This window comes from Phodopus roborovskii, unplaced genomic scaffold (assembly GCF_943737965.1).
Source record: "Phodopus roborovskii unplaced genomic scaffold, PHOROB, whole genome shotgun sequence".
In the NCBI taxonomy this organism is placed as follows: domain Eukaryota; kingdom Metazoa; phylum Chordata; class Mammalia; order Rodentia; family Cricetidae; genus Phodopus; species Phodopus roborovskii.
In genome coordinates this window covers 28,253,619-28,277,666 of record NW_026126418.1, presented here as the reverse complement: position 1 = coordinate 28,277,666, position 24,048 = coordinate 28,253,619, and the positions used below count along the sequence as shown (strand labels likewise).

The following is a 24,048-nucleotide window of genomic DNA, read 5'->3' as shown; positions in this document are numbered from 1 at the left end:
ATGTTATACCTGGTATTTGATAATAGCTTATTCTTGGCAAGGTAGATGGTTCGCCTTTCTTGAACATAAAGGTTAATGCTAGACCTATTTGGCCATATTTACTAGATGTCATTGAATTGTTGCTCTCAGAAATTGGTTGCGCAACTCATGGGGTCAGCATTTGTTTTGAAGGTTCCATGAGGATTATCTTTTAAGAAAGTAGGCATCCAGGTCTCCCAAAACTTCAGATTTTCTGGTTCTGATTAAAATCTCAGTTACACTATTTAGTCAAAAGTGCTATAGAAGAGAAATACCTTAGCCTTGTGTTATTAATAGAGTGATACTAGAGGAATCAGGTAGAGAAGGAGGAAGTACATAGTAGCCAGTCAAATTACCCATCATTGACATGAAGCTGACCTAGTCTCACATTTCAAAATCATACTGACATGGGAAGATTAGTCCTTCCTTTTATTATATTAAAGGTAGAGATTTTATACAGAAAACCTTTGTAGGAAATAGATTATGCATGTATGACACATATAAATGTGCAAAAGATTTGTGAAGTAAAATACGAGAGTAATTTAAAAAATTTAAAAGAGATGTGAGAATTCAAAACACTTGCTATTCCAAACAGATGAAAGTGTGTTGTTGTTGTTGTTATTGTTGTTGTTATGTGATTTGTTGGGTTAGTCTAAGCAACTTCATTTTGGCTAACTGAAGTGGAACTATTGTTCCCAATCTTGGAGAGTCTGGGATTGTAACACTGAGGCAACAGGAGAAGGAGATGCTGTTACCTCTAGGTTTCTTCAGATTTGTGCACAGGTGCACACTGCCAAATGGAACCCATGTTCTCAGTTTTTCATAACTGGTGTTTTTAGACATTGCCCCCCTCCTAGGTCCCTAGGTCCCCCAAACCACAATCTAGTGGGCCTGGCCTTCACCTTGGGTAATTCTTCAAGTTGAAGATTCCAACATTCTTGCTAACACTGAATTCCTGCCAGCAGGCTTTTTGGTAGGGGTTGAATAAGGGCTTGAAGAATCCTGTTTCTTTTCTCCTTATTCTTTTCTCTGAATACAGTTTTTGTTTAGCTTTTTGCCATTATATAATTACTTTCCCCTGAGCTTGCCTGTTTTCTTCACTACCATTTACTGAATACCTTTTGACTTAATACAATGTGTCATCACATTTTTAAAAAGGGGTATACCTGTACATTTTCCCCTTAGGATCACAGGCTCCTCATTAATGTGCTACTTCATAGCTCTCTGTTTCCTTTGGGGATAGGGATTACACTCAGGAAGTGGACTCGCAGTGTTTGAGTGGTCTGAAGTGAGAATAAAGAACATTCCTTGTGGCATGAATGTCCTTTTGACCTGTTTCAATGCTAAGATTTTTTTTTTTTTTTTTTAAGAAAAGTCAATTACAGTTAAAATTTCCTTTTTCCTTTGTCTGATTATCTTTCATCTCCCCCATAAACCCCCTTCTCTTCATCCCCATCCCATGTTTTTACCCCCTTTTCTTCTCCCATTCACTGTCAGGAAGGGCCACCTGCGAAGAGCCAGTTCAACACAACTCGGCGCCGGCAGAGGCTAGCAGCAGCAGTGGCTACAACAGTGAGTGGATTTCCATCTTGAATGAGGAACTATGTGCAAGGGTGACTTTATGGTGATAGGGCCACCAGTGTGTTGTGGATCACCTGTGGCCTGCCCAGTTGGAATGCTCTCAGGCTTTCCTTGCATGGCAGGAATCAGACATGGGTGCTGGTTTTTGCAAAGGAGAGCTAGTTCGTAATCCTGTTCTCCTACTGTCATTGGAAGATATGATTAAACTCAAGTTTAACTGAGTTTGAGAAACTATGGGGCCCTGAGATGAGAGATTTTTCTTAAATTATGGTATTTTACTTATTTAATTTTTCCATACTGATATCAGACCTTTGTTTGTTTTTTCCCTAAGAAATGCCAAGTTACTACAGGAATAAGTTGTAGGTTGGTGTGTGTGTGTGTGTGTGTGTGTGTGTGTGTGTGTGTGTGTGTGTAGAAGTATGACTGCTTGAAAAAGATGTCAAAAAGAAGTGAAAGGGTTAAGAGAATGTGGGTTTTCATGTCATCTCTACATGGCTACCCAAAGTATCCATAGCAAGGGAAATGGCTTTCCAGAAAAATATTGGCCTGGAAACTGGAAAATGTAATATGCATATGAAAATACACACAAAGTTAGAAGGTGGCTAATCCATATGTAGAGGGGTGTTTATCGCGGTAAATAAGGATCAGGATAAACAAATAGGCCGAATAGATGTTTATTCAGGGAGAAATAACTTACAACCTAGACAGATGAACACCAGGAAATTCAACCCGATCCTCTCCTGTCCGTCACGCCAGAAAGAGAGCGCCTTACTTGGCCCCCTCCGACCTCCTCCCACAGGTCACTTCCGCCCATGGCTCCACCCCCAATGGGTGTGGTCAGTGCTACAGAAGGACTATCTCACTACAGGTGTTTTCCCTTCCAAGAGGCAAAAGAGTGGATAGAAGAACATAGGTAGATAAGGTAAAGAGTCGTGATTGTCCATATAGAATATGAAAGAACACCTGACCACACAATCGTTTGCTGTATAAAAGGAAATCATAACATTAACGCATCCCAAGACCTTGTTGGCTTAAAATATATATTCCTGAATTCATAGTAATCATGGGTATTGGTGTTTTCTGAGTTAATAACAATTTTATTCTTGCAAAACATAGGATATACTTCAAGGTATAATTGCTAAATACTAGTCAGGAGGTTTTGATTGCACCATAGAATAGCTCCTGGTGTAGTAGTTGTTGGTTTTCTACTTCATGGTCAGCTTGGGTGTGATATGTAAGTGCTTAGCTAGACCTCAGGATAAAATAACTGTTGATTATTGAAACAACCAGTGGCTTGGAATTAATTAGGGAACAGACAACTACATTGATAGTTTTACAAATATTTGAACCAAGTCATTACTGAAATTTCACTCTGGTGCGGTGGGCGTATTCAAATGCAAATGAATGAAGTCTTGGCCCCTGGTTCAGTAACAGATTCTGGCAGTAGACATGTCTAACCAGCTAATGGAACAGAGTGGAGAAATCCAAATGATCTGTAGAGAAGTACCAATATCATAGTCTGGAAAGCCAAGGTCGGTGGCCTTGTGAGAATGCTAATGCTTCCTCCAAAGCTACTCTTCCAAAATAGCATGCAGGGAGGTGATTGCATTTTTCCTGAATTCAGTTTTTAAGCTTTTAGGTGCATACACTGAAAATAATAAAGTTAGGATAAGCACCTGTTCTCGTAGAGTATGTTTATGTTATCTTCAGTTGGAAGCAGAAGAAACAGCAAAAAACAAAATAAAAAAAAAAAAACCAGAAAGCATTAATGCTCACATCCCAACATAGCTATGACCACAAACAGAACTTAGATGATTCTAGTGAAAAAAGGTACTGTCAACACTTAAAATAATTATAGAAATAGCTTGGGTTGGATGGCTCCTGGCCCCTCTAGGATCTGTACTCTGACTTTGTACCTAAGAAGCATTACCCAGGATCCACCGCTGACCCTGCCCACCCTTCCCAACCCCAGTGGCCTGACTCGGCCTCCCTGTTTGTTTTAGTGGCCCTCCTCTTCTCAGCACTGAAGCTACCCCACATTTGAACCTGCCCTATCCTGCAAGACGCCTTTTGTCTGGACTCCTTTCACAGAATCCTTGTCAGTTTTATTCCCTTCCGCTCAGGCATCTGGAGTGAATAACTTTTTTGTTTGTTTGTTTGTTTGTTGTTTTTTGAGACAGGGTTTCTCTGTGCAGCTTTGGAGCCTGGCCTTGAACTCACAGACATCCGCCTGCCTCTGTCTCCTGAGTGCTGGGATCAAAGGCGTGTGCCACCCCACCGCCCAGCATGAATAATTTTTATACCAAAGAAGTCTGCCTGAGGAGATGTTTCCAAAATTTATTCTTGTTGGGCCTTAACACTGGCCCCCAGAATGGCCAACTTTCTCCATTAGCTAAAGCCCACAAAACTTCAAACTGGGAACATGGAGACACTAGCCCCAGCTATGGGACAACACCCAGGCTCCCCAAGCTACCAGTACCTCAAACATATCCTTGAAAACAAACGGCAGAATATGAATGGGAATTTTTCACTCTAGCTCAGTAAGACTCATGAGCTTAATATTATCGGACACACTGGTGTTCGTTCTTTTCTGGTGATCATTGCTATGTCTGAAGCCCCCGGGTCTCCTTACAGATTTGTTTCTCTTTTGGCTTTTTGTAGGTGAATTTTCAGGGCATCCCCTAATGTTCCCATTCCATACTAGTTTCTGGTATCAAATGTCCCAGAAGCAGGCTTCTTCCTTGGCACAGGGCTTCCAGGAAGCCTTGAGGTCCTTTCCTGAGCAGGGAGAAAGGCTCAAAACCAGCCCTGAGGATTCTCAACACAAAGCATGGGGCACTGGTGGCAGCTCCCATCCCAGCCATCACAGATGACAAGAAACCAGCCACCACCTGAAATGTTTTCTATCCAGATTCTGTCCAAACATCAATGAATAAAAACAGAGTCCCCAAAATGAAGAGATACTCGAGTCAGTTAGAGGAATACACCCTAGTTTATATTCTCTATTTTACAAGCTCCTCAATTAAAACCGACCCATTTAACACACTTTCCCTTAACAGACAAATAGTTTTCATCTTCCCAGGAAACTCTGATTGCAATTAACATGGAGTGTTGCCAGTTCATTCCCTGTAGGTCATACACAAAGCACTTGTAGTTTTAGGTGTCATTTTAAACTTCCATTATGTTCACATTATAAAGTTGTAAATTATGTGTTTCTTCTCAGTGTTTGATTCCAACATTTAATGGAGAAGCCTTTAGCATGGGCAGTGTGGGACTTTCTTGGACTCCATGGGTTTTCACAATAGCCCCCTCTGCCATACCTCTCTAGGCTAGCATAGCCCCCTTCCCACCCACTCAGAATTGACACTTATGCTGACTAAATCCTTTAAATATTGAAGGTCCTTGAGTGACACGAAACTCTTTCCCATGACCTTCGACATGCTGTGTCTCCGAACACCAAACACCAACAATTGTTCTCTTGTCTATTTAATCGTTTTCCACACAGATCCCATGCTTCTTTTAAGTATTCCCTAAGGTCCTCTGTCATTGTTATCACAGAAGTACCCCAGACAAGAGTCCCCAAAATAAGGGAGTACCTGCATTCCATTCTCTCAAATGACTCATTCCCTGCTTGTCTGTTTCCAGTCTGGGACAGAAGTTCTGAGCCTGATAAGGTGGGCAGCTGTTGACACTGCCCAGCACAGTGTCATTGTAGTCCCTACTAAGGATAAAAGATAATGGCACTGATCCCTCTAAATGCCTAGAAGAATGTGTGTTAGCACACTGAGCTCTGCTGCTGTTAGTGGGGAAGTTTTACGTGCTCTTTCCTTCCGGTAATACTGCTTTCCCTTTGATAGCTTTCCCGATAGATAAATTACTCACTGGAGAGCTGAACTACACCAGCAGGACCCTCAGGCTACTAGTTGCCCAGCCAGATTTTTTTCCTCTCCACCTTGTCTGTCTGAAAGAGCATAGGAGAGAAAGAAAATCCTATTTTTCCCTATACTTTCTCACCAAATCCATGCAATTTAAATTAAAAAACAAGTAAAATTTTAATTAAGTATTTTACAAACCCCTGTACCTCCCCACCCCCCAATGCCGAGCCAAAGCATTGCCTCCTTCCTCCTATGGAAATATGCAAAATAACCAGGAAGAAAGAGTTAGCATTTCAGTTGTAGAAAATGCAATATTTGTAGTAGAGTCTATGTAACAGCATCATGTGTAACACACAAAAGCAAATGGCAGTGGCTCACATAATAGGCTTCACTGTGGATATCTATTCTAATAAGTATATTTTTAAATGACCGAGACTCTTTAAGTCATTAGTGTATGTACGATAAACTTGCTTTCTGTTGGTTGTAGACCAAGTGAGTCTTTACATGTATTTTTACATATTGATTAAGACCCCACCTAGGCTCAAAGGCCAGTGAGCATAAATTGCACTCTGTGTGAGAACAGGTCCACACATCAAGGTTCAGGTTGCTTTTTCTTCCAGTTATTTTTGGGGACAAGTGAAGGTTCACAGATGTGATTTTTATTCCATAGTCATTATTATTTATTTATTTATGTTGTAAGAATGAAAACCCAATGAGTCCTGGAAATGTTTGAACTACATGAGACAAGGACCCCCATCTTCTCAGCCTACACTGCTTACAAAATAGATGCGGACTGAGAGTCTCCGAGCGTGTCATCGGAAGGAGCGTATTGCTGTAAAGGATAGGAAGAGGCTTGTGAAGATGATAAAGCAGGGCATGGTAACACTTGAATGAATGATCTCCACCTTCCCTTCCAGGTTCCACTCAGTGCCACCATGTCACCAGTGCGTCTGCACTCCTCCAACCCCAACCTTTGTGCAGATATTGAGTTTCAGACCCCTCCTAGCCACCTCACCGACCCTCTGGAAAGTTCCACAGATTATACAAAACTACAAGAAGAATTTTGTCTGATCGCACAGAAAGGTAACGCAGCAAGGTGTTTGCTTTGATGGTGGAGAATTTGAAGATCATTGTTTGCTCGGCATCCACAGGTTGACTCTCTAAGTTTCACGTGCCAGATATTTACAGCACAACCAGATGCCACTTTAATTTTGTAACCCTCAAATAATCATTTTATAGTTTTTCCCCCCTATGGATGTGCTTATTGATACCATCTTCTCACTCCTCATAAATGAATTTTTAATTGCTTTGTTAAACAGGGTGCTAATAGTGTGATCAGAGCCAATGGTATTCCTTGCAGCTCAGATTCGTAACCAGTGTCTTTGCTTCTGGGTTGGGGGTGGCAGTAGTTGGAGAGAGGCAACACATCAGTGAACACAGCACAGGGAAAGGGATAAACTTGATGGCAACCCCAAGACAGCTTTGTTTGGTTGGTTACAGTCCTGAAGCTTTTCAGAAACACAAGTTTCCACAGTGTTTGAAAGCCTCTGTTAAAACTACCGGCTTTTTCAGCAGACATACAGATCCTCCATGCAAGGGAGACAAAATGGACAGATCCATGCCTTCCCTGAACTCTTTGAAAAGGCACTGTGAGGCACTTTTAAAGTCAACAGCAGGATTAATCCCAGCTGGCAAGTTGTTACCTTTCAGTTGATGGTGGAATGTTGCGCGCATGAATTAAAAGATTATGAGCCAGCAGGTGTAGCTCAGTAGTAGAACATTGATTGACCTTGCTTGATCAGGATCTGGGTTCCATCTCAGCATTGCAAAATAAAAGTGTTTGTCAGTCAGTCTTATCTCCAACACAGATTGTGAATTCTTTAGGTTCCTTCATCCCCGCACCACCACCCTTAATTCAGACTACTATTTTGTACTAGATTTTAATACCTCTAAAAATAACCTTTTTCGAATAAGGAAGTCTATTTTTGAAGACTTTGCACGCTTTTGAAACACTGTTAACATAAAAATAAGAATCGTTAAGTTCAGCCTTTTGCAGTTCAAACCACAAGACTGCCTCAGATTTCACCACTATAACTTGTCAGATATGCAGGAAATGAGGGAGAAGTGTTCTTTTTTTGTTGTTGTTTGTTTTTTGTTGTTGTTGTTTCTGTTTTTCGAGAGACAGGGTTTCTCTGTATTGTTTTGGAACCTGTCCGAGCTCTGTAGACCAGGCTGGCCCCGAGCTCACAGAGATCCGCCTGCCTCTGCCTCCCCGGTGCTGGGATTAAAGGTGAGTGCTGCCAACGCCTGCTTGAAGAGTGTTCTTTTTATCATCATTGCTTTTGAATCAAAGCACCTTTGACATTGAGATACTTACTGCTGACAAGGCAGGCCAGTGCTGCTTTTAAATCCAAATCATTTCCCACTCCAAAGAAGCCAGCCAGAACTGTGTATCCACTGCCTGCTTTATGTTGACAGAACTCATAAAGTGCTCTTTGTTTGGAGGTGTACACTCGTGAAAATAACTCTGTAATAACTCTTGAGTTGCATGACACTTTAGCAGAATGGCTCTAAATATTATCATCCAACATGACAAACAAAGCATGCTTTGTCTTTTTGATATATAAATTAATTTCTAAGTATTGCTGTACAGAATTGGCATTGATATTTTGTGTGTTGCTTCCAAATCTGTGTTGGCTCATCTGGTATGAGATATAAAAATTTCCATTTTAATTAATTACAGTTGCCATATTTGTTTTGAGTATGGACACCCAGATAGATTCTAGTTTTTGTTTTTTTCTAAAGACTGATTTTTTTTTTCCCCTTAGTCATACTATAACCTAGTCTTTCTGGAAAATGTCTAGATACCTGATAGTGTCAACAGAAGTTGACATCCTGTATGTTCGTTCTACTATAGTTAGTGTTTGTTTCTTGATTTTTCTCCCTGCTCAGTGCATTCTCTTTTGAAGTCTGCATTTAACAGCATAGCGATAGAGAAAGAGAAACTGAAGCAGATGGTTTCTGAGCAAGACCACAACAAAGGCCATAGCACACAGATGGCCAGGCTCCGACAGTCACTGTCACAGGTAAACCCAAGTGTTTTCTTATGCATGACCAACAAAAGATGCCAGGCAAAGGATGAGGGAGGGGGGCAGCAGCACTGGGGATGGCATGTCCCTCTGACATTCTCCCAAGACATTGCAGAGTCAGTGTTGACTTATTAGTTTTCTAAAATTGTCAAGGTAAGAGTGAAAATGAACAATAACTTATCTGAGTACATATAAATTGTGATTTTGACTACTTGAGTTAATGTCTAGGGCCATTTTTCAGGCAGCTCCTGATTATAAAGAAACAACAAGCATTTATACATGATTTACATGTTTAAGGAATATGCCGGGATATATTCAATCTAATGGTAAATAGAACAAAATCTACTAGGCCTTCCAAACTTTATATTTTAATCTGTTGAAAGTTACTAATGACTGTGAGTAGGTAATTAATAGGTAAATGGGTAATTACTAATTAATAGTAAATAGGTAACTACTAATTACCTACTTCTTTTCTGATTTCCATTCTTGGGATTTCCTTCTGTCTGTTATGCTCCTGAACTAAACTTCTGTATTTTAGCATATATCATATTTTATTTTACCGAGTAACCACACCCCTGAATACCTCAGCATTGAGGTTTCTGTTACAATCAAAAGCGACATGTTTCTTCCTCTGTAATAAACATTTTCTTCAGCCAGTCCTTAATCCCACTTGGTTTGATTTTGAGCATGCAATGCTGTTATGTGATTTTTGTATGAGAACTCAGTGTTTATATAAAATATTGTTCACTTCCTGGTGCCTTGGATCAGAGTGAAGGAGCCAACAAATCCTGGGTAAGTGGCTCTCCGTGTGGACCCGACCCTGCTTGACTATTTCCCGTAGTCCCTAAAAAAGGAAATGTGAACGCTCATCATTGTGGTTTTTGTTCCTGACCTGTCAATGTTTTCAGTATTCAGTCTCCTATGATGATGTGCCAGTGTCTAGGCTACACATTCCCTACCACCACAAATACCATGCTGCTTCTGTGCCAATCCACGGCCTCAGGGGCATGTGTGTCACACAGTGCCTGTCTGGCAGCCAGCAGAGAACTTCACCTAGCAAAGGTTCTGACATCTGCTCATATCACTGAATCCACCAGTGCTCCATTAATGTTAATTGATCTTCTGGGTCATTGTTGTGAATGTACCATGAAGCAGAAAGATCAAAATAGTAGATGTCATCTTGAAGACACATAAAACACACCCTGCACCCCAAAGTATGTTTGATGACGTTATCTTAGTGACATAAATTGGACATATACTGAGAAAAATAAGAAAACTTGTGTCTTGCTTGCTGCTTGCTTGCCTTGTTTATCTCTCGTTAAGACAAAGAATTGACTTGAGATCTAGGGATATCAGCAGGCTGATAGAATGCTTGCCTCGCATGCACAGAAAGTTCAGGTTCAACCCACAGGGCCACATAAAAGTGGGCAAAGTGATGTGTGCTTTGTAATGTGTGGAAGCAAGAAGATCTGCTATTGAAGGTCTTCCTTGCTACATTGTATTTTTGAAGTTGGACTGGGATTCATGAAATCCTGACTCAAAAATGGATAGAGATCTAGGATTTGAAAGAATCTAGAAATGACTAGGAAGAGAGCCCAGTGGTAGCAAATCATTTGTTCATTTGTGTATACATTTAACTGACTAAATATTATGCAAGATATGGAATACCACAGGCCTGGTTTCCAAGAAGCTCATGATCTTGTTGGTAAGTGAACACTGTCCATCCACCCAGGAAAGAGTTAAAGGGACCACACTGTGCCGTTCACAGCAGTGTTTGGTGTGACAGATTTCTGAGGTTGTTGAGAAGCAAGCAATCACAGAGCCAAGAGCACAGACAGGGATTTGACTTCCTCAAGAGGCATGTCTGAGGGAATGAAGGACTCAACCCTAAAGTGATAGGGGTAAAATCAATCATATACACTTTGAATACAAATAGTTCCCTCTCTTGAGAGATACTTGTTTGCATCCTGAATCAGGACCTCGTTAGATTTTTCTTGGGTTGTTTGGTTTAGGGTTGTTATACTCCAGTTTTCCTACCAACCAAAGGGCCCAAAAGATGTGAAAATAATTTGGGACTATCAAGACCATTGCACATTAGCCCCTGGAGAATTTGATGCTTACACTGTGTATCATAGCTTTTGGCTACATTATCACACCTGTCTATAGAGTTCAGTTGATTCAGTCAAGCATATGCTGGCTTCTTTTGCCATCACTGCTGTGGTGATTTCTGTTTTAGAACACTCAATAGAGTTCTAGAAAATTTGACGAATGGGGAAGTCATTCAATGGTAACCAGCCCATTGAGATACAAAGTATTAAATGTATGCTATCAATGATAAGGGAGGCTTAAAAAAGTTTAACTATCAGAAATTGAAACTATTATGGCAACTATGTATATTAGAAAGATTGGTCAGGTATAGTAGAATGGAGAATGGATGAAACGAAGGCAAAAACCAATTGGCCAGATTCATTATTTGACATAACTTGAGACTCTCTTACAATGTGTGGGGTAATATTCCCAAAGCAAAGAGGTTTCATGGTTGGTAGAGTGAAGCCTGGGTTTGAAACACATTAGGGGATCAACATGGCTGGTGATCAGCTGAACATTAGGAAGGGGCTAGAAAGCAGAGTCCAGCCTGGTTTGATAACATGGTATGTGAGTTCTTTCTCTCCAGAAGAGGGGAAATAGAAGGGACATATTTATCAGAGGCTTGTGTTAGATGATTTTGGTGAAGGAGGTTAATGTCTGTAGGTCATCATGCAAGTGGAGATATGTATCTTCATCTTGAGGGGCAAAAAGAAAGAGAAGGAAACCCCGGTGTCTCAGGGACATTGAAGATGTTGATGAGTTGTTTCCAGACAAAACAGAAGAGGACCAGTGGTGCTTATGCTGCAGAGAACATCAATATTTTAAGAACAGTTACTGCAGTTGTGGTGAAACACCATGACGAAAAGCAACTTGGCATGGAAAGGGTTTATTTGTCTTACATAATCTGAATTACACAGTCCATTAAGGGAAGCCAAGGCAAGAACTCAAATTGGCCAAGAACCTCAAGTAAGGAACTGGTGTAGAGGCCATGGAGAGGTGCTTCTTACTGGCTTGCTCCTCATGGATCCTGTTTTGTTTCTTTGTTTAAATAAAACTCAGATCCATCAGTCCAGAGATATACCTACCTACAACTGATGGGCTCTCCTCCATCAATCACTAATTAAGAAAATGCCCTATAGGCTTGCCTACAGTCTATCTTATGGAGGCATTTTCTCAACTGAGGTTCCTTCCTCTCAGATGACTTTAGCTTGTGTCAAGTTGATATAAAACTAGCCAGGGCTAGGTTAAGAGATATCCTCTGATGGAGATCCATGTTGAGCTGCCAGAGGAATTGCAAGTGATGGCCACCGAGGCCAAGGGTAGATCATTTCTTGGCTAAGATCAAGTGGAGGCCAATGATAGAGCTTTGAGAATCTTAAAAAAGGAAAAGAAAATTAAAATCCTATTTAGCAGCAAATAGCGTACGAACTGAATGATGTTCTTGAATATGATAGTCATATCAGCATGTGTTATTAGGAGCAGATACTGAGAGTAGGAAACAACCAATTGGGGCATCATAGCCAGCACTTTTTTTTTTTTTTTTTTTTTTTTTTTTGCCTAGTCCCATCTTAAGACTGCACAAGTACCAAATAGTTCAATACATTGAGGTAGTTTGTCTTCACTCCCTATGTATATTTTCATGTTAGCATAACTTCATGTTAGAATGTGCTTTCAGGTAACCTAAAGGCACCTTTGGCCCGTAGACCTGTCAACAGCTGAACCCCCAGATGTCTTCCTCATGGTCTCCCTACAGAGAGGGAGGAAAGAGAGAGGTGGTAGTTAATAACTTAAATAGACTGGCATTGTTATAGTTCATGTTTTATTTGACGTAAGTCCTATTTGGTAGATACCTAATACCTAATGATTAACAGACACTTTTTCGGGAATCTTCTCAGTATATATCATATCAGCTCAACAGATTCCATCATCCTTTTAGCCTGCACATAGCACATGAAGTAGGTGAGCTTAGCATTCTTCACTACATACCTGGCAAAAGTTGTTACCTGCCTTGAGTGAGTAGAAACTTACAAGGCTAGAAAGAACAATAGATTCCTCTTCCTTAATGTATACAGACACAAACACAACAGAAGTGTGTAATTTTACTCCTCATGAAACATAACTTTCGCACCAATAACAAGCGTAGATATTGGATATATATGCATGGAACAGGATATTTTCTGTGGCACCTGTCCCTTATAGGTGACTGAATTTAACATCAGCCCTCATTTCATGAGCACAAAAATCAAATTGTGTAGTATAAAACTAAGACAGCATTGGCACTCCCAATTAACAATAGTAACGTATCGGGGTGTGCAGGGTTTTTTTCTGCAGTGTAGTGTGCTGCATTACTGTCTCTAGTTTACTTTCTCATCCCAGAATTTATACACAGCTTGTGCAGAATACAGTGTAAATTGAGTCTCTATAAACGTGAGCAACAGCAACAGCATCTGACCCATCTACTCCAGCTGGAATTACTGTGTTTCACAACATCAGCATGCCACAGTCATTAAGGGCATCACTATTTTGTGCATTGCTGAGAAGGGAGGGAAAAAAAAACATAGCTGTCAATTGAACTGACAGAGTACTTCAGGGGCAAAATGGTGTAGGGGAAATGTGCATTTAGAATTATTGAAATGTGCTAAGACTGAGACTGGAAGCAAAAGGTTAGCATGGGGGCATATAATGGCATGATTTAACATCCCAGCTGTACTATCTGTCACCCTCTCTGTCCACAAAACTTCACACACCACAAAGAGGTACTCTATAATGGGAGAAAAATTCTAAGTCTATTTATTTGTTTCTGAATTGCACAATTCTCTGGGACTCCAGGAAATCTGGGGGGGGGGGTATGGAAATGGTTTTCATAGACTCCTTTACAAGTTTTCAGCTGCCTATCAAGTTTCAATGATAACCCATTGTCTCTGTAGGTCTATGCTGATAACACAACGTATTTATTGTAGTAAAACTTTGTAACTACGTAAGTGTCCAGTAATAGGAAACCATTGCCTACCATGTAGCCACCTACATCATGTTTATAAAGAGTTTGAAGCATATGTTCATGACCAGAAAATAAAGTACAGATAAGAAGTAAATATCGCGTGCCTGGGAAACAGTATAAAAAGTGCATAGGAAGGAGGGAAAAGCGAGGAAGAATGACACACTGGTAATACCAGTTGAATAGTAAATTTAAAAAACACATATTTTAGACTCTTTTTTATTTTCTAAATATAGCAGTATTTTAATAAAAAAAACCAAGAATATTTGTTCAGAATTTGAGTTTTGACTATTTTCTTGCATTAATTTTCTCACTTATATTGAACCAGCTTCCTTTACCCAAATGGTTAGGGTTTCATTGTATGAACACGCTTACTGAGTGTTAGTCATCCTTCTCCAACTCAGGGAGCCATGTTTCCTTCCCAGAACCCACAATCCCACTTAGTCAATCGATCTTACCAGTGTCTCCCTGAGTCTAAGTTAAATTCCCATCTCTTGTCTGAAGAAGTTGGGACTTAAGGGTTGATTATGGGTCATATGATAACTTTCTGGATTGAACAAGAAGGAGTTGCTTTTTTCTTTTTTAATGTTAGACACTGGTATGTTTGAGGACAAGATGCAGGGGGATGGGCATGCTCTGTGGGGTCTTCCACACAGTCTAAGCTCACTAGTAAGTGCAGATGATCCCTGTATGGCTGCTCAGTGAAGACTGTAGGCTTCACATAGTGCTTCTCCCTGTTGGCCTTGGCCCCTATGTATAAAACAAATCGATACTCTCCCAGGCAGGCCTCCCTAGTTTCACTTGCGCAGTGGCTGGAATCTGCCTCCCTTTTCCTTGCTTTGTCTGTTTGTTCTCCTTGAGCACATTCACAAATTATTTTCACCATCTTCTGTGCTCTCTCAGACTGTTGTCACTCCAGTTGTCATTGTTCTTTCAATACCTGTGTTCCTCAGTATTTTCAATTTCCGTGATACCATTAGAAAATGTGATGCTGGACCCTGGTGGGGAACGCTGTACCCAGTCCTCACACACTTGGCTGCAACAAGTTTCACAAGCAGACTGATGATCAAGGCAAAGGGAGGAGCTAGCCTGAGTAAGACTGCTAAAACGGGCTGATGCATGCATGGTGGCCGGCTTGGGATTGCCAGAGTTAGAGTGACTTATTTCTACTTACTCTGTGTCAAAAAAACAAGTCTTGCATCTACCACTGCATATATATTATCAAAGAAGTCATTTCTTTCCAATATTTGCTCCGAATTCCATGTAGGCAATGCCTGGTTGAAGTAAAAATAGGATTTAGTCTTGTAGGTCTGTTACAACTCTGAAATTTAGGACTAATAAAATGCATTGTACTGCACATAAAAGTAGAAGCCAAGGTTTTTTTTTTTTTTTCTTTCATGCACTGTCAGCATATTGGCAACAGATTGTAATTATTCACCATGCAAATTAGCACATATCCTTGATCTCAAGCACTAGCAATAATTTCAGAAGACTTAACTTGAGAAGTTTGAAAAGAAAAATTAAGAACCTTTGTCCTTCATCTCAATAAAGAACACACTTAAATTTTTTCTTTGGTTACCATAATGCCTGTTGGCTACCCGACTGAGTAGAAAATGGGGTTTTAACACTAAGAAAATTAAAGATGTGGGTTAAAACATCTCTCTCCAAATTATCCCAATAAATGTCAAAGTAAGATACACATAATGGTGAAATACCGTGATCATTTCCTGTTAGGCAGCTGGATGCCTAGGGTCGGGCCTTGGAAGTTTAGAAAATGCTTATACTCCAAGTGTAAATATCAGAAAGCTCTCTGCTCCAAAATTATTTTTCATTCCTGGAGGTATGCGGTTGTTCTTCTGAATGGTGCCCTAGAAGCACCAGGCAAGATTTCAACTTGGCATTATATTCAGATTTGAAAAAGGCTTCAGAAATTACCCACAACTGCCTTTCTTTGTATCTAAAGAAATCACAGCCCTTGGGGGGCAGAGGGAGGTAGATCTCAGTGAGTTTGAGACCAGTCTGGTCTACAAAGCAAGTTCCAGGACAGCCAGAACTATTAATCAGAGAAACCCTGCCTCAAAAACAAAACAAAACAAACAAAAAAAAAAAAAAAACAGAGAAATCAAAGCCCTTAGCCCAGACACAGTAGCACAAGTTTGTAATCCCAGGTATTCAGAAGACTGATGCAGGAGAATTCCAAGTTTTAGGTTTAGCATGAGCAATTTAGCGAGGCCATGTCTCAAAAATAAAAGAACAGGCTGGAGGAAATATAGTCTACCGACAGCATGTGTAAATCTAGGAAATCTTATTGTCACTCCCAGAATTTTCCCATTATATGCCGGAAAAAGAAGAGGTTATCTCCACACTTAAAGCAAACACACACAAAAAAACTCTACTACTAATTTCTTTCTACTAATATTAATACTTGCAGTTTTTTCTGTATGTCCTTCCACACACACTATCTATGTAAGCAATATCTATTAATAACTATCTATTAATGCAAATTGACTATTCCCTCAGAGGAATTGGTTTACAACATTCCTTGTCAAAGGGGAAAAGAGTTTAACATCCCCACCCCCAAAGAAAACCATTACCCTTGTGGTTTCATGGGGGCCGATTCATAAACAGTACTCCAGTGTCAACAGGAGATGTGGTCATTTTAAAAAGAAGGGATGGTTGAGATTTTACATGAAAATCTCAAGTCAAGACTGATTCTTCCCATCAGCTCATCAAAGCCCTCCCACTTATAGGGTGTGGCAAAGTAGATTTGGCCCGAATATTTCAACAACTGTGTGTACTTATGGGCAAAGGAAATAACCCAACGAACAAGTGCTCTTGCTACAAAGGATAAGTCTGAAGCATCCGCTTTTTTCTTTTTCAAATTCTTAAGTGGTACTTTATCCCCTGTTAAAAATGATTTGAGCACTTTTACCAGATGACAAGGCATTAGAATTCTCCCTTTGAGGCAATTGGTTTACTTACACACCTCTCTCCTAATGTACCCATGGTTATTAGATAACCAGGCATTTCCTCCTCTCCTCAAATGTAATGCTGATGGATCAGTAACCACCTTCAGTCAACCCATACTTGTCATAGTAGATTCAATGTGTTGCTTGACGTATCACACAAGCTGGTTTTGAATACTTTAAACAAAGGTTCTAAGTAATTCTGTCCTCACAATACAAAACTGGAGTTAAAGGTGGGAACGAGGCCGGGGAAGGAGAAAAGAGGCAAGACAGCGTTTGCTCTGTGTTGGAGGTGTGAACCTTGCCCAATGAAGCTGTCGGGTTTTGATCCTTATGTTTATAGAGTACTTGGATGGATTCAATTATAATTATCAAATACTGCTTGCACATATATTGGTTTACCATAGCCACTGACTCTGAATGAAGGAAAATGCACATTCCCCAGGGTAGATGCCCTTCAGTGAGCCCTGACAAATATTGTCTACTCTAAAACATCTAGGTCCATTTCAAACTTCCCATTTTTAACAGAAAGGAAGGGATTGCCCACCTTTGCACAGGCCTTGTCCTCACATAGGCATCTCACCTGAAGCTTTCCCTGAAATTTCCAGTGAGCTGAACCCTGACCCAGAAATGATCATATTCCCAAGCATCCGTGTGAAATGCAGAATGCCCCCATGCTTTGTTCATAGGGGCCCTGTTAGGGGCACGCTTATGTGAAGCTGTTCTGTTCTTGTATTAAATGCAGCTGCTGCATGTGCTAGACTGTGTGAATGGTGTTTTACCAATGCTTATTTCTGGTGTGTTCAACGCACTGTGATGTAGTGAAACTCAGAGTTGGTTTGCTGTTGGACTTATGTTCTTATTATGGTTGTCCACGTCCACACTATTCAGCAAAGTGCCTGCTAAGTTGCGTTTGTGTGTTCCACTGTATTGCCAAGAGGATTAGTGTGAGCTCCTGAAAAAAAAAAAAAATTCCCTTTTCCTTTAATCAGACTGAAAGGCAATTCTGTATACTAAAGCCAGTTCGTTAATTATCCCAAAGTTTTTTGAGACGCTGACCTACCTTTGAAATGAATCCTAAACTTTAGAGAGAAGAACAAAAGAAAACCATGAAAGAATCAATAACTTTAATCCCAGACTTCACAAGATAATATATATGTGGTGGTATTCTGGTCTTGGATGTAATGGGTCTGCCTCTAAGGAGGAGAAAATCCATGTATCATTTTTATGAAGCCCATTAAATATTTCAGTTCACTAACCTACTTAAGTAGTGGTCTTATATTATGAAAAGTAACGTCATAACTCTGAGCCATTTATTTCCTTCTTGACTGACATGGTCCAGCGCATGGTAAAGTCTAAACTAAGAGTATCTCAGAGCATCTCAGAATGTTGCTGTCTCAAGTTGTCCCTTGTATTTGTTTGTAACACTTGCTTATTAATTTGCAGTTACAATTGCAGTTTTTGTTACTTTAAGGCACTCAACCAGAATGCTGAGCTCAGGAGTCGGCTGAACAGAATACACTCAGAGTCTATCATTTGTGATCAGGTTGTCAGTGTAAATATTATCCCTAGCCCTGACGAGGTAAGGCTCATGAATAGATGTAGAACACCCATTTTATGACATCTAAATTACTGCATATTTTTTCTTATCTTAAATAGTTGTTTTCTGTTAACATTATTCTCTCCGTAAATATTTGTGTTACAGACATCTCAGTATTCTTTGAAGTAAAAGATGTGTGTGAACTTGACATCATTCATTCTTGGTGATCACTGTCTTTTTAAATTTATTTCTATATTCACCTGATGTCACCAAGTAATTTATATATCTCCTCCAGCTCATTTGTTTTCTGTATCTGTTTTTGTTCTTTTTAAAAACATGTTCATTATCACCAGATGTCTAATGAAATTCTGAAAAAGAATTTAGCTGACAAATTGTTAAATAAAAATGGCTTACATGTTTCTTTGGAAGAAGTCATCTAGGGAGAGAAACTACCTTTTCTTGCTAAAACAAAGCTCATTGTGCTGCGAGAGCCCTTCATGATGACTCAGACAATCAAAAGCCAGCCAGGACGGAAGTGTAGACGGGTGTTTGCCTAGCATATGGAGGCCCTGGTATAGCTAGCAGGTGCCCAGTGTCCTGGGTACTGCTCTGACCAGTTCACATTGTGCTTCATATGTCATTCTCAATAGCCTCTATAGTACATGCTATTATTCTATTCTTTAATATTGAAGAAATGGCATGAAAATAGAAAAACATCCAGAACGTAGGCTAAAATGTATGTAAGCTTTTGTAAAGTTCTGTTTTACTAATCATGAGAAATTGAAGCTTTGTATATGGCAGCGCATCTAACAAAGTGAGAGCTTAAACTAATCCTAAGGTCATATCTGCACCAAAGCAATAAATGTTAACGTAAGTCAGACCCAAGCATTCTGCTTGAAATAACCCAAGGCATCCTACCTTTGACTCAAGTTGTCCACTGTTTCCATTCATCTTTAGGGTTCCTCTGAACTCTAATCACATTTACATCCACTTAATTGCTCAGAATCTAGGAATATTTATAAGTGAAAAGATATTTAGATCCAGCAAGGTGATTCAGCGAGTCAAGGCACTTGCCACCAAGTCTGAGTTCAGTCCCTGGGGAACCATATAGTGGTAGAGAGAATAGACCGCTGCAAGTTGTCCTCTGAACCACCCCCTATACACATGTAAGTGTGTGTACCCCCATGTGTACACCCAATAAATAAATAAATGTGATTTTAAAGTTACTTAATGATCCCTAACTGGACTCTTCAAACCTGAAAAATGAATTAGAATATTTATCATATTCTTAAAATTCTTTCTAAATAAAGTTATCTTCCTTGAAAGCAGTTGTTTGTACCTTTGCTCATATAAACAGTATTTCACTTGAAATGACATTCAGTAGTCTAGACATGCTTAATTGATTTAAAATCCATGATTTTACTGGAAATTGAATCATATATATCCTATTTCAGGAATTAGTCCTATAATTTAGTTGTCTCAAGTCTGAAGGAGTTTCTGTAATTACTTCTTGAGTTTTAATTTACTGCTTAAACCAGTGGTTCTCAATCTGATGATCATGAACCATTTGGGGGAGGGGTGCATATCAGATATCCTGCATATAAGATATTTACATTACAATTCATAACAGTAGCAAAATTACAGTTATGAAGTAGCAATGAAAATAATGTTACAGTGGGGGTCACCACAATGTGAGGAACTTTATTAAAGTTTGCAGCATTAGGAAGGTTGAGAACCACTGGCTTAGCTTGTGACTGGTAATGACAGGCATAAGAGCACAGTCAGTTCACGTTTTTTAAAAGAGGTTTCACCTGTGAAATTCCATTTGCTACCAGTAGAGCATAGACTTGAAATCAAGTTGTGATGTCGACATCCTTTAACTCTGCCTCTGGACATCTCTAGACATAGTAGATAGACTCATATATGGTAGTAGGTGAAACTCAGTCACTAGTGATAACAGACAGTTTGGAATTCTCTAGAAATCTAATTTGGAGGACTAGCAGTGCTCATAGGAGGGAAAACATGATTCTGTCATATGCTTCTCTCTCCTATAGGCTGGTGAGCAAATCCATGTCAACCTCCCTCTGTCACAGCAGGTGGCCAATGAGAGCCGCCTCTCCATGTCAGAATCTGTGTCAGAGTTTTTCGATGCCCAAGAGGTGCTCCTGTCTGCAAGCTCATCAGAGAATGAGGTAAGGGTGTGTCCTGGGTGTGTCCATCTCATCTGTGAGTTTGGCTAAAGACTGTAAGCCTCTGGGACTTTGTGCTGTTTATGTGTTGTCTGTTTATGGCACAGGAAGAGGCTCACATTATAACAGAGCCCATGTGTAAGCCACCATAGTGCTTCCCTTTCCTGAGCATTTCACAGTGCTTCTGGGCTGCAACTTGGGGCTCTTACTTGGATGAATAAAGAGAAATGATCAAGTATTTATTCGAGACTGAGTAACCAAACCATTGGTAGCAGAGCTCATCACAGAGACAATTTGGTTATACAGAAAGGACGGGAGAATTAGAAACCATTTCTCTTGGACAACTTAACATTTCTACAAGGCAAATCCAATCATGTCCCGGTCCTTGGTATTCTTAGGATAGCAATTTAGCTGTCACACAAAAGTGCTCGTAATCTGATCTCAGTACTCAGGTGCAGCCTCATGTTCCTTTTTGTTCTAGATCCTTCCAACAGCCAAAGAAGTGATTCCTGGAGTTATCAGTTTGCTAAAGACGTCGTATTGTCCCTTGTAACAAAGAGAAGTAGTCTCTTGAGTGACCCACACTGGAGAGAACTGGACTACATACCTATCCTTGTGCCTTGTGTTTCAGAGGTTTTCAAAAATAGTGCCTTTTACTCATGCCTTCTTCCTGTACCACAATACCAGGAGTTAGTCAGGGAATAAACGCAAATGACAGTCACTGTGATGTTCTCGGAGTTTTCCCTTCTTTTTAGTTAACGTGTGGCCCCCAGGTGAATCTAATCTGATCCAGTCTCTTGAGATTCCTCATGATGAGAACCCCGTAGATGGCTCCTCAGACCTTTCTGCTGACAGCCTCGACAAGCCCACCCAGTGAGTCAAGCATTGGTGTGTGAATTCCAATAGCAGCTGCAGGGTCCATGCAATTTGTACTCTTCCCCAGCTGCCAGTGGAGACAGGTCCCCTGCACTTACTGTCCATGCTGGCTGGAGCATTTCTCCCAGAGGTATACTTATGGTATCTTCTCCCCACATTCATTCTAGTTCCTTCTTCAGAAGCAACTTCAGGGAAGCCCATGATAGCTGACCTACCTGCAGTGTAGTGTTGCCATTTCCCTCTCCCAGCCTCCCAGCCTTTGGTATTCCTTGTTTATTTCTCCCTCCCTCTTATCACTCTCCAACACAATATGCTGTTTTTGTGTGTATGCTTCCACCCTAGAATGCAAGTTCCATGAAGGTAGAGACTTTACTGCTTTGTCTCTGGAACAGTCTAGTGCGTTCAGGACTGGCACTTATATAATGAAGGAAAGAGTTTTTTTCAGGCCATTCATCCACTATTCTTCTGAGAAGTGCCCACATCAAAATTTCCCTGCCTAGGGAATGTGGTATCTACCAGTGCATTTACCTAATGAGCCCTCAGCTCCTTTAAAGAAAATTGTCTACTAAAAGCTACATCATTGGTTTTTTTTTTAAAGGTGGCCTACTTCTTCCCAGAATGATCAACCAGCCTAGTGTCTGCTTTAGAATTTGTATCTGTCACATTTAGAAAAGTCACATTTAGAAAATAGTCCCTGAACCATTTGAACCCTGAAGTTCAAAACAAAATTATTTGGCTCCAGCATTTTAGCTCATAGGGAAGAACCTTGATGGCACTGCAGGTTCTTGGCCTGTGCATAGGACGCTGTGAGAGGACCATAGCAAACAGCCTAGCCCCAGTTACTGCACACACCTCTGACCCATGACCACTGTCACAGGTTTGGGAGAGATCAGAAACCAAAGAGGAATGGCATGCTTAAGCATGGCTGTTATCTTAACAAATGCTAACAGTAAGCATGCTTGAGGTTCACATTCACTTCCAGTAGGCACTTGTCCCCTCATCTGTAATCAGTGAGACGCTCTCTTTCAGTCAGCAAGAGCTATAGAGAACAACTACAGAAGGAGAATCTGAATCAAAAAATTATTCTTAATTTTCCATGTGTATAAACTTCATATGCAAGAGAAAAACTCCTATTACTGTAACTCATGTATGTAGTCCTTCTGCCAGGGCTTATCACACGAAAGGTACAAACTCTAGAAATGGAAGTATGTGAACTCTCTTCAAGACTGATTTTTATTTACTTAGTGTATGTGTGAGGGGGAGGTATGTGTGTTTATGTGTTCTTGTACGTGTGTGCCTCTGGGTGTGTGTTTGTGTGCATGCACACGCAAGTGTACAAGCCAGAGGTTAACTTCCAGTATCTTCTTCAGTTTTTCTCCATCTCATTTTTGAGATACACTCTCTCTCTATCACTTAGCTAAGCCCTCAATCCTAATAGTTTTTATTACATTCAAATTTAAAATTTTAAATAGCAAAATGCTAACCTAAAGTTAAAAAAAAAAAAAAAAAATAAGATGAGGAGAATCAAGATGATGCTTGCTGTTGGCCAGGCTCTCAGCAGTGGAAGCAACTGTAGCCTCAGCCAGAACTGTGATCTCTCCTGGTAGTGAGCACACCTCTCTTTTGGCCTGGTGAGGTGGGATCTAGGGAGAATCACGGTGTTGAGAGGAGGCTGTGAGGAACAGCAAGAGACCAATGCTCGCACCCGGCACCCGGCACCGGGCGGAACACCATGACTGAGAGCATAAAGAAACAGACCCTGGACTCAGGGAAGAGTCTAGACAATAGTACACAAAAGGCCAAGACAATACCTCGGCCCTGCTCCCAGGTGGGTGCAGTGGGAAGTGAGTATCTACTGATGGTGGAGTGATGGGAGAGAAAGAAGAGAGCAAATAGGTGGAGAAATGGAAGACCAGCAGTTGGTGCGCTGTGAAGGGAGGTGGAACGGGAGATGCGAAGGCGGTTGCTGGTCTCGCTCCTTGGGAAAAGGTGAATTACACTGCCTGTCACGAGAGCTGTGACAACACAAGTGCTAATGGGCCTCTGCCTTCTTCCTTTGAGAAAACCGACCACCCAATGAGTCGCTGTGACTCCCAGAGCTGCATCCTAGCCCAGGAAGAAGAGCAGTGCATGCGGAATGGGACAGCTGACTGGACATGTCCTGCTGTATTTGCTTCTCATCAATGGCCTGACTGCTAATCTCTAGTTGTATGGCGGTTCAGCCAGGAGACTTGACAACTCCATGTTGGACTGCAGTTTTACTGTGCTGCATCTAACTTCGGCCAGAGCTTTAATCCCTTTGGAAGCTTTGGGTTGGATGAACACTTGAAGACACCCAGAGACCCTTCCTGAAGCCACACAGAGTGGGCGGGAAGAAGACACCCAGAGACCCTGCCCAGTGTGTGGCCCTATGTGGTGGAGAGATGGGGAGGAAGAGAAGCAGAATAGCTTGTGCTCTGTGAAGAGAGGTGGATCTGGAGACTCAAGGGTAGAGAGGAACATCCTAATGTGAGTAGCTTTCAAAGCCACCTGAGGCCATGGTGAAGTCCTGGTCCGTGATGTTTCTGGGTCCATGACCATGTAGCAACAAAGGTCTGTTTTTGATGTCCATAGTCCAGTTACTACCAAAGGCCATGTGGATGTCCCTGGTTTCGACTCTTTGCTGCCTAGGACCACATTGATATCGAGTGACTGCACAGAGTCGGCCCCCTCTCCTGGCTACCTGCAATATTGGGTGAGTCAACCAGGGAACTGCTAGAGATCTCACCCTGGTGGTAAGGATGCAGGAGAACTGGCAGGCTGACCCAACTCAGCCTGGTCCAGATCCAAGG

General features: G+C 40.9%; 1 protein-coding gene across 10 annotated transcripts in view; it reads left to right on the top strand.

The window, feature by feature from the left end:
• Positions 1-24,048, top strand: part of Osbpl6 (oxysterol binding protein like 6) — a 78,482-nt gene that overhangs the window by 36,190 nt on the left and 18,244 nt on the right. For 3 of the 10 annotated variants that reach the window (XM_051184421.1, XM_051184416.1, XM_051184418.1), the window contains 6 exons: positions 1,516-1,590; positions 6,392-6,557; positions 8,427-8,560; positions 9,332-9,355; positions 18,087-18,194; positions 20,207-20,344. In XM_051184421.1, coding sequence (XP_051040378.1) covers positions 1,516-1,590; positions 6,392-6,557; positions 8,427-8,560; positions 9,332-9,355; positions 18,087-18,194; positions 20,207-20,344 — 645 coding nt within the window. The remainder of the gene's footprint in view (positions 1-1,515; positions 1,591-6,391; positions 6,558-8,426; positions 8,561-9,331; positions 9,356-18,086; positions 18,195-20,206; positions 20,345-24,048) is intronic. The other 7 variants (XM_051184423.1, XM_051184417.1, XM_051184420.1 and 4 more) reach the window with 3 other exon arrangements.